This window comes from Chelonoidis abingdonii, chromosome 5 (assembly GCF_003597395.2).
Source record: "Chelonoidis abingdonii isolate Lonesome George chromosome 5, CheloAbing_2.0, whole genome shotgun sequence".
Lineage (NCBI taxonomy): Eukaryota > Metazoa > Chordata > Testudines > Testudinidae > Chelonoidis > Chelonoidis abingdonii.
Genome location: NC_133773.1, coordinates 62,444,794 through 62,456,344, shown reverse-complemented (window position 1 = coordinate 62,456,344; position 11,551 = coordinate 62,444,794). Strand labels below are relative to the sequence as shown.

General features: G+C 40.8%; 1 protein-coding gene across 1 annotated transcript; it reads left to right on the top strand.

Annotated features, from left to right (window-relative positions):
- Window positions 1-692: 692 nt before the first annotated feature.
- SFRP2 (secreted frizzled related protein 2) lies at window positions 693-4,592 on the top strand. The gene is made up of 3 exons (XM_032779095.1): window positions 693-1,355; window positions 2,656-2,736; window positions 4,152-4,592. The coding sequence occupies exons 1-3, from the start codon at window positions 857-859 to the stop codon at window positions 4,454-4,456; spliced, it is 885 nt and encodes a 294-aa protein (XP_032634986.1). The 5' UTR covers window positions 693-856; the 3' UTR covers window positions 4,457-4,592.
- The last annotated feature ends 6,959 nt before the right edge of the window (window positions 4,593-11,551 follow it).

Below are 11,551 nucleotides of genomic sequence, written 5' to 3'. Positions count from 1 at the left end.
TTATTGAAACAAGCATCAGGGGAAAAAATCCTTAAGGTGTGTGTATGTGTGTGTTAATCATCAGACTTCTTAAAATAAGGTCCGTGGGAAGTAAAGGCTGTGAAATAGCTACACTTCGGTGCAGTGCTGCGAATCCAGTTCTAATGCCAGTTTAAAAAAAATACCCCTCTTGCAACAAATTCGAATGAATTAGAAACAGGTCAGAGGTGAAGAGACTCAGCTGAGGTCAAACTCACAGAAAACAAACAAGTCTCTCCTGATGCGTTCCGCTGGAGAAGGAAGCACCAGCCCAGCGTGGTAACTGAGTAAAGGAGACTAGTAGGAAACAGACGAGCATCTTCAATTGCAGGGGAAGAGGAAGAGTTCTATTTGCAATAGCTTTATTAATTGCAAAGCTCACCTTTAAAACTAAGCCACAACCTTAAAGCAGCTCTCTTTATTTGCCTAAACAATGAACTCCTAAGTCTTTTGTGCTCTTTGTTCAGAGGTTTTTTTTTAACATGCATTGTAACATTTCTTTTTAGGATTGCCTGCCAAAAGCGAATCCCCTAAGGAAAACCAGACCAAGAAAGTAGTGACCAATCCTTTTCGGATTATTGTCAGAAGGCTCCTCCCAGCCCCTTCAATTTGCATAAAAAAATCCAGAAAACTCTTGTTTGCTCAACATCTTGATCAGTTTGTCCACCCCTGTCTAACAGTCAGAGCCCGAGCCTCCTGGAAGGCTGCATGTAGCCTAAGTAGAGCTGAGAGTTTCTCTCTCTCTCTGGGCTACAGCCTGTTTTCTGCCTTTGTAAGAAACTGGAAGCCTCGCTGGGGCGTTTTTTTCACCTTCGTTTTAGAGTGTGAGTCACCAACCATGTACCAGGGATACTGGTCTCTGTTCCTGATTTGTATCACCTCCCACTGCATAGGGTCCGTCAAAGGGCTCTTTATTTTTGGACAGCCCGAGTTCTCATACAAGAGGTCCAACTGCAAACCTATCCCCGCCTCCCTCTTGTTGTGCCGCGGTATCGAGTACCCAAACATGAGGCTGCCCAATCTGCTAGGGCATGAAACTATCCAGGAGGTTCTGGAGCAGGCTGGAGCCTGGATCCCTCTAGTTCAGAAGCAATGCCACCCGGACACCAGAAAGTTCCTGTGCTCGCTCTTCGCGCCCGTCTGCATTGATGACCTGGATGAGACCATTCAGCCTTGCCATTCGCTCTGTGAGCAGGTGAAGGACAGTTGTGCCCCAGTTATGTCTGCCTTCGGCTTCCCCTGGCCTGATATGCTGGATTGCAGCCGCTTCCCCCAGGACAACGACCTCTGCATCCCCCCGGCTAGCGGCGACCACGTCCTCCCTACCGCCAGAGAAGGTAAGACTGATTCTGCTGCAGCTTCGTGAGATCTTGGGCATTATTATTTCAATGAAGGGTTAATGGGTTTCCCTGCATATTGTAATAGCTCAAGAACCATAGCATCCCCTATACTCTGCAACACATGCCAGGGGCTATGGAGTCATAATGACTTTTAAAGCAGCCGAAAATAAATCGTTTCCTGCTGTGAACAGGTTTTAAACAGTGGCCAAAGTTAAGAATTACAGAAGATTGTTTTACACCTTTATTTATCATGTTAGTTTGTTGTAGGGCTGCTAAAGAGAGAGCGCTAGATAATGAGACTGAAAAAATGTCAAGGTTTTGGATTGATCAGCAAAGCAATTTCATACGTGAAAAGTCCATGAATCAACAGTTATTACGAATGAAGGAAGCCTCTTCCACTGGTACCCGCTTTTTATGTGGGGGCTGGTTTTAATTAGGTGGAGAAGATCATGCAAAAGGAGAATTTCCCTAGTTATAAAAGGGGTGGGTGGGTGAGAGGGAGTTGCTATAGAAAGGGAACCTCCTGAGCTTGATACTCTTTCACAACACCCCCTCCCCGCCCCCAATGTGCCTGCCTTGATTTTTGTTCCTCGTGGGAGGGAAAGGGGGCTCCTTCATCCTTTTCAGGGGATTCAACAGGAACTTCTTTTCAAGCCCCTGCTTCATTCTAGGCAGATCTGAAATCAATTGCAAAGTTGCTTAGCAATCTTTTCTGACATGATGCAGCGTGACTTTCCAATCCTCTTGAGGTTAGATGGGTAATTCACTGGAAATGTTTTGCATTTTTCGAACATTTTCCCAACCCAAGCGATAAACAAATCAACGCGGTAGAAATGCTTTTATTCCTATCGCTTTTAGCGGGAACTTTGGTGGTTTTGTGATTTTTACTTTGATGCCCTGGCTCTTTGCTGCTGTGCATTTCACAAATCTTCATCTCCTTTTTGAAAAAGGAAGGACGTTGACCAGAATGCGATCTATATTATTACTATAGCTGAAAGAATACGCACACTTCACAGTTCATTCCTGTTTTAATGAAAATCCCTCTTTTCTTAGAACTAAAAAAACGAAAACAGTTCGTTTAGAGGGGTTATGTTAACGAAGCAATCTATGTGTGATCAGTTCTGGGGTCATCTGGGAAATGAAAGGTAAGTCAGAACTTAGTTAAAGACAGCTGTGCGAATTCTACAAAGGGCACATACCAGTTGGTAGAAAATCTCAATTCGCTTCAATGTTCCCAAACGCCACCTGCTGTTCTTTTTTAACCAAACCTGCTGAAAGCTGCTTCTTACATTTCCAGCACCAAAAGTCTGTGATGCCTGCAAAAACAAGAACGAAGATGACAACGACATCGTGGAAAACCTTTGCAAAAATGACTTTGGTAAGTAAAAGAAGAGCCCCCTGGTTAGAATTCCATGACTGGGGTCCACTCCTGTATTGATCAGGTTAAACTCCCATAGGAGGCAATGGGATTTCTGTCAGAGTAAGGACCTCGGTCAGGATTTAGCTTTGTCTGCAAATCAAACCAAAGTCAATCCTTCTAAGATACTGTGTCAGAAGACTTCAATCATGCAAATCCTAGTCCTCAGAGTGGAAAAAGTGTTTTTAAGTTCTAGCAAAGACAGATTTCTGTTTGCAATTTCCTCCTCATCTCAAAAACCAACAAAATCGCCAACAATAAAGCTGTTTAATATTCGTTTATATAGTGGACTCTGGCAAGTGGAGTAGTACAACAAACAAGAGCAATCTGTAGTCCAAAATTCTGTCTTTGGGAAAAAGTGGAGGAAGGATTTCATATAGGGGTACAGAAGAGAGATCCAAAACCCAGTCTCAAACATTTGTAAAGACTTTCTTTACAGATTATTAATGAGCCTCTACATATGATTTCACAGAGAAGGTGGTGTGTGGAGACTTATGTATATATACAAAACATTAAAATTCTGGGTTAGAAGAGGACAGGAAAGTCCCTTTAACAAGGAGAATTGGGAACTGTACAAACTGAAGCATGCTTATTTCAAGAGACTATTATAATAAGTCAGTATGATTGTAGGTGGACATATACTGTAAACATCTGAAGTAATTCAAATGTGTCCTCAGAAACAAAGCCATTATGAGGACAATGTATTAACATAGCCTCTATTTATCCTCGCTTTGGACTGGCAAACAATGCCTAAAAGGTTTTATCTGAATACCTCAGAGATAAATATGTTGTGTAAGTCCTTAAAGAGCCTTGTATTTCCCTCTCTTAGTTATTTTATCAGATCAAATGCAGCTGTTAGGTCAGTTCTCCTTCCATGTGATCTATTCTTTCAAACAGCAATACATGTGAAATATCATTTCTTTACAGGTTTACCTAAAAATCCTCTCCAGATTAATCAATTAAGTTTAAAGTTTTTAACCACAGAAAAGATCAGATTTCAAATTAGATTTAGATTCTTCCCCATCCCTCCTTTTCAAATTCTAGGATTTCCGTAAGAATGTCTAATGCTGGGTTAGAAACTAGCGCATATTTAATATACAAAATGTGCCCTCTCTGTGTTTGCAAATGTTAAGAAAATTAGAGAAAGGATGCATTTAGAAAAGAAGAAGAAAATCTTAAGGTCGATTCAAACTGAGATGACTTGCATGCACTTAGTGGCTTTAGAAAATGAGCCACCTGCTGCCCATTCTGTCAGCCCCTGACAGTTTAATTAGCAATAGAAGACCTCCCTCCCCAGGTCCCTTTATGTGCACTAATGGGGGGAAAAAAAAAACTCTCTCAATCTCTCTCATCCCACTTCTCCCTCTCCCGATTAGCCCTGAAGATAAAAGTGAAGGAGATCACATACATCAATGGGGACACCAAGATCACTCCCGAAACAAAGAGCAAAACCATCTACAAGCTGAATGGGGTGACAGAAAGGGAGCTGAGGAAGACAGTGCTCTGGCTCAAAGGAGGCCTGCAGTGTACCTGTGATGAGATGAATGACATAAATGCACCCTATTTAGTGATGGGACAAAGGCAGGCCGGAGAGCTGGTGATCACCTCCGTGAAGCGGTGGCAGAAAGGGCAGCGGGCATTCAAACGATTCTCCCGCAGCATCCGCAAACTGCAATGCTAATCACTTCTACTCTAGTCACTTACACCAGCTGCCCCAGTTCTGAGCTCTTCAAGCCTCTTGCATCTTCTTGTTTCAGCCTTCCTGAACCACAAGATATAGCAGGCATGGGAGACGATGGCCATTTGTTTAAAATGAAGAGGAGAGGAAAAGCCTCCCCTTCAAATTTTGTAAATATATTAAAACTGTAATAAAAATCATGAATATTTTTGTGAAGTATTAAATGTCTTGCTTAAAGCTAGTTTGTTTTTGTTTGGTTTGGTTTTTGCATAAGCACAATGTGACATTGGTCTCAATTTTTCTTTTTCCTTCACGTTAGGAAAGCTGGTTGACTGATATCACCACCTTTCTCTATACACGTGTTTGTGTGTGTTTTGCTCTGATACACTCAGAAATGGCAACAAACATTTCCCCCTTTTGTTGGCCTTGTAAATGGGGTCTGATTTTGTCCATATATGAAATGGCATGTCATCTATTTTAACACTATAGAGGATACCATTACAACTGCTGCATGAGGTACATATGCATCAATAGAAGTAAGTTAACCCATGTGCACATTTTATTTTCTACAAATCTGACCCTTGCCCCCCCAAAAAAAGTTTTGTAGACTGATCTGAATACAGCTTTTACCTTTTTTAAACTTTGCAAATTTTATCAGCCTAACTGTAATATACCTAATGATTAACCTGAAAGAGTTGTAAAATATTGCTTTAATCAACCTTGTAAATATTCCAGATAAACATTATATTAGTGTATATAAACTTTACATCACAGTTTACCAATTGTCTTCCTTTGGGGGACAGGTGGGGAGAGTTATTTCAATGAGTTTTGAAAATGAGAGAATTGAGCATCACCACCACAAATGGGTTTTTGTTATAATACAGCAAAACTTGCACCAAAGTCCCCAACTCCAGTAAGTGAGATTGCCCAATCCTGTGATTGGATCCATATGGGCGGACTCTTACTTCAATTAACAGGACTCCAAACAAACTTAAAGATCCAACCATATTGGTTCTAAGATGTTTCTGTAGGACTTTAAAATGCCACTCTAAGATTAGAAGGGTTTTTTGCTGGTCCTTTGGCTGGCCATTTATGGTTTCACCATGTCTCCTAGGAAGACTTTGCTGTCTCTTTTTTTTAAAAAAATATTTTTTTTTATTCCACCTCCCCCCAAAAAATGAGACGAGAACAAAGAAATGACAATAACAACAAGAAAGGAAAGAGGGTAGGGAGGGGAAAGGAAAGTAGCATCTCAGGTCTGGTCTACATTACGGACCTATACTAATATTCAGGGTTGTGAAAAATCCACACCCCGAGGAACATAGTTATACCAGCTTACCCCCTCTCCCCCCCATATAGACAGCACTATGTTACTGGGAGAGCTTCTCCCACTGACACAGCTATCACCTCTTGGGAAGGTGGATTAACTAAGACAACGTGAGAGAGCTCTCCCATCGGTGTAGAGCATCTTCATTAAAATGCTACAGGAGCATAGCTGTGCTGATGCAGCATTTTAAGTGTTGACTTGCCCTCAGATCCCACCCACTAAGAATTAGTCAAAGATTTCCAAAAATTCAAACCAACTCTTTTCAAACTTGTCCGAGGGGAAGACTTTGCATTTTAGCGATAGAGAGTTACAATGGCTTATCTGTTTTTAAATGATCAGAATAAGGTTCATTTTCATACATATCCAATTGAAAGAAGTATAAAAGAAACCAAAAGGCCTACTGAAAATCCCTGTTAGTGCAGAGCAATTATGGTCCTCTGCTTTGGGGTTTTATTTTATTTAAAATTTCCCAGGAATTTGTCAGTTTTTATTACTAAAATTTGAAAAAAAAAAGGGTGAAAATTGGTGCAAAAAATTAACTTCATGGTTTTCTGGGTAAATATAAGGGTTAATACTGGGAGCTTTGTCCAGCAGGAGAAGCAGACCAAGCTCCGTGACCTGTTTTAACCCTCTCTCAGGCAGCGCTGAAGGGCCCAGATATTCACAGGGGCTATCACTGGAGCCAGTACTCACAGGGGCAGCGATAGAAGAGGGCTAGGAAATACCCGGTGGAGTACTTGATACTTGCGGGGCAAAGTGAAGGGGTTCTTGGTGGGGCAGGAGGCCAGTATTCACTGGACATGGGGGTGATGCGTGCAACTGTTGCTGTACTGATAGGCAATGGTCTCGATGTTGCCACTCTGCATCACCATGATGTAGCAGTTGAAGTTCAGGTCCATGCCAACCACCAACATGGCAGTTTCTGGTGCCTTCTGCTCCCTATAGACCTGTTGAAGCAGTGGTTGAGCAGTCTTGACTTCTGGGACCTGGCATCCTACCAGTCTCACTGCAGAGCAATAGCCACCCACCAGCAGCTACCCTGTTCGGGGCAGCCACACTGTGCTATCTGGCAGGGACTCTACATGGAGGCACACTCTCCCCACCAGAGTCTGGACCAATACCCTGCTCTGGAAGGAGAGAGAACCACTTGATATCTGCCATCTCTCATTTCAGGGCAGGGAGTCAGGTAGGGAAGGAGTGGGGGGAGTCAGTAAAAACAAATAATGGGTTTTGTAAAACCCAAGACATTTTCAGTAAAAACCAAAACCAAAAGGGCCTCAGAAATAATTAAAACGGTTAAAAAAAAAAAGCTGGTACTTTTATTTCATATATATTTTTATATAATAATACTTTTACTTAGGCAAGAAATATCAACAAACATAACAGGATTTTTAAAAACAAAACATCACTGGGGTGACCTAAGAGCTTAACTAGGAGACTATTTTAGCACCTATTCTTCCAAACAGTTACAGAGGGATGTGATTACATGGTCATATTTTAGCATATATATCTTTAAATAATATAAATATGAATGGGCCTATTCCTCAAAGTTGCTGAACACCCAGTACTCCTATTGACTGCAATGAGAATATTAGACTCAGTATCAGTCCCTGTCTTTTATTGCTGACACAGAACAACATGCATATACCACACAATAATCAGTTTTTCAACGTGAAAAGGAGCCCCATTACTTTCATGTATTCAGAATGATTTTTTCCTGGCAGCATACAAGGTTAAACCTTTTACTGTCTATTGCATGGAGCTTGTTTTGAACAGGATAAGATCCTGGGACCCCATCCTGCATTCCTTGCATACTCAATACTTCCACTGAAGTCAACAATGCAAGACTGGCCCTTCACAGGAATATCTGCAGACAAATTTAAAAAGTAAATGGCTCACACAATGGACTCAGCATTGTACAAACCCAACAATAAGCAGGTGCCACACAGCTCTATTTATCCCTCACAACACATGATAGGACCACTGTCACTAACCTGATCCAGCGCTCACACCAGACCAGCTCATGGATGAAGAACAGCTGGCTGAAGCGAAGCAAGGTTGAAATTATGCTGATTGGCAGAGGAAAGCACTTAGAGAAGTTTGCAGCCATGGTTCAGTCTCCACTGAGTGAAGATGCACAACCACAACTAATCAATTCAGTCCACAGTTTAGGAGTACTCCTTGTTTTCTCACTGATACTAAGCTCTCATGTAATAGGCATTAGATTGTCCCCATCATGTTTCCCCTTTGAAAACAATAGTTTTGACTTCAATGGGAGTACAAGCAAACACCAAGTCACTTGCCCAGGGTCATACTGAGTCAGTGCGACTGTTTGCTCAGGGTCACATTGACATTAGTGGGATTACTGTCATGAGTAAAGTACGTAGGATTTAGACTAGTGTCAAGAATAGCACTCGGGTCATTTAATTCCTATTTATTTCCTTGATTTAACTATGGTTCTTGCCATTTTAATGGCAACATGTTACTATAACAATAATATTCACTTCACCAAAAAAGGAAAAGTTTACTCAGTGTTTGTATTATAAAACCTATTATCAGGGGTGTATAACCCAGCAACTGAACATCCAGGTCAGTTTAACATTAGCATTATATGGGAACAATCTTCTCCAAAAGTTACCAAAAAAATCCATTTAATCTATATCAGGAAATCATTTTGTCTATAATTGGGAATCTTTGGTTATGTCAGGTCAAAAGAGATTCAAGTAAGTAGCTAAAGGCCATGCAGATCTATAACTTCTGATCAGCACTGCATCATATACATTTGTTTAGAATTAGCTCTCTCATCTGATTTTTTAGGTTTCTAACTTAGATAACAGAGTTATTTGTAAACAGAATAAAATAAGGATTCACTTTCATATGTTTTAAGGCAAAAAGTAATTTTCTAGACACTCTTGTTCTCTTCTAATTAAGAATATTGTTAGGAAGTCAAGTACAGAGATCCCATTGTTACTGCTGCCATAAAATATTTGTAAAATACCAGTTGATTACAATGGACTAATTTATGAAAAATAATAATACTTGATATTTATTAAACAGTTTTCATCCAAGTTTCTCAAAGTACTTTACAATCACCCTAATTTTATTGATCAGGAAAAAGTCACACAGCAGCCATTTACAGAGTTCTGAAAAGAATCAAATCTATTGCCTCCAATTTTTGTGCTCTAACCACTAGACCATAGCAATCTGAATAGTTCATGGTAGTACATCAGTGTTGCAATTGTATCACTTGGAAGCATAATAGTGACTAGTGTTCCCTCTAGATTATTTTTCCCTATGTGTAAAAAGTGAGTAGCCAAACAAGTTTAAAACTTATCAGCGAAAGTCTCTTACAATCTCATTCTCTTCCTTCCTTATTGGATATCCTCTAATTCCACCTACTCTTTCCATTTCACTCATTCCTGCTCCTTCTCCCCCACCTCATTCGTCATTTATTCCATATTCTTATATTCACTATTGCCCTCTCTCCACCACTCACTCGTTCCTTCCCCCTCACCACATATCCTCTCCTCATTCTCACCGTCTTTGTACAAAAAAGAAAGAACATGCACAACAATCCTACACAGTCCAAAACAAACAAAAGATATTTGAACAATTCAGAACTACCTAAACATCATCTCTCCCTCTCTCTCAGTTTTCTCTTGTACTGTCTATTATCAGAAAGTAACAGGCTTCTTCTCTGCAAGTGGCTGGGCTGGTATAGAAGCTTTTGCTGGTATAGAAACGTTGTAAAAATAAAATAAAGTAATCACACCCCTAACCAACAGTGCTAAACTGGCACAAGTGTTCTTGAGGTAGGCAGGGACATCGTTGCCAGAGCTCCAGGGGAAGCAGACGCTGCTGTGTGAGGCTCTGATAGCATTAATATGGGTTAGATTTTTTCCTTCTGATATCTCTGATGTTACAATATTACATAAGGATATCCAAACTGCAACCTTTTCATATTGAACACAGTCCCACTTGCCCCTAAGCAGATGAATATTATTAGTGAGAATGCTACTGTATTTTACTTTAGGTCATAAGGATGTGTATGTTACATTAAAGCAGGAATAGGAATATGGTAATGAACCACTAAACTTGATGGTAGAAAAAAAAAGTCGTATACTCGGTTATCTAAATTTTTAGCATTAAGAAAACATCCCAATTTCTCTCAAAGCCAAAGGAAAGATAACAGTGAATTTCAAAGGAAGTTTGGATCAGTACCTAAAATACCAACATAAATCCAAGGGCAAACATAAGGTTGGCTGGGTGCTCGTCTGGTCATGGAGAATGTCTCCATTTAATAATCCAAGGCTCAGAACTGTGTTTTAAAATTAAAGTCTGGAAATCACAACCAGTTTTTATAGGGTTTTATTTTGTTTTCACAGATGTGCTTAATGGTATATTTTCTCTTGAATGAACAGCTTTAACTCACAGGCTCCAGAGACCGTGGGGGCCAAAGCCCATTGTCCCCCATTTTTTAAAACCTGAACACATTCATGGCTGGGAGGGAGCAGGACGCAGCCTGGCTAGTACCCATGTCCCACTCTGCATCGTGCCACATACCAGGCCCTCACCTGCTAGCTGTCAAATCTGCAGAGGCTCCTCTTGGTGCCAGTGGGTCCAGGAAGCAGGACAGTCGGCTTGCCAGCAGGGAGGGTAAAGTAAGGAGCAGGGTGGAGGAGGCAGGGGCTCTGGGAAGATCAGTCTGGTGGGGGGGGTGCTTCCTCCAGTGCTCTGGGAGTGAAACGTTTTGGTTGCTTGGCCCTCCCTCTTTTGCAGTCCTTCTGGTGCCCACGCTTTAACAACATTTTGTTTTTGCAATATCACAATAAAGATGCATTTGAAGCCTTTAACTACATTGTGTGTTTTGGAATCCTAAATATATCCCTAATTATTCAGGGGAAAGTAATTACATAAACGAGGTATTTCAAATATCAAGGTACATATAGCACACTGAATGACTAAGGCCAGCTCTACTAGTTGTGCTGCTGTAGACAAACCAGCAAAATGTTGCTCTTACCAGCTTACAGTCATTCACACAAAGAGTTACTGAACATTATGCTGTTCTAGATGCCTGCATGATACAGCCAACCCTTTTGGTAACATTCAGAAGTATATGAGACTTCCATATCCAAAAAGGTTTGGTTAAGAAAAGCTTGGCTGGGTGACAAACTTGTAATCCTTTAGAAATGGGAAAAAATGACCCAATGGGGCCCTCAGTAATGGAATAAACAACAGAAAGGTTTATTGCAACATCATATAAAAAAAAATTGGCTCTCAACAAAATACAATGGTTGGCTACCATTCCTGACCTATTTGTATAACAAATCTAATATGAAATTCCTCTGCACCCCCAGCAAAAACCACAAAACTACCCCCCCTGCCAATCCACGTATATAATGAATAACTCAAGAGAAAAAAACAAAAAGCCATCACCCAAGACCTGAAGATGAGCACTGTGTAAGCTTGTCTCTCTCACCAACAGAAGTTGGTCCAATAAAAGATATTACCTCACCCACCTTGTCTCTCTAATATCCTGGGACTACCACCACAATATCAACACTGCAAACAAGACAAAAAAGGCAAAGGGAATGTTTTAATTTAATTTTTCTGAGTGGGCGGAAGAGAGGAGCTACACACACACACACGTACATATTGGACCCCATCCTGCACAACCATGTATCCTCTGCAACATACACAGACAATTACAGTGTAACATCCCTCATGCACTTTGTTTTATACCTCCCTCAGCCCCACTGTTGCACCTGTTT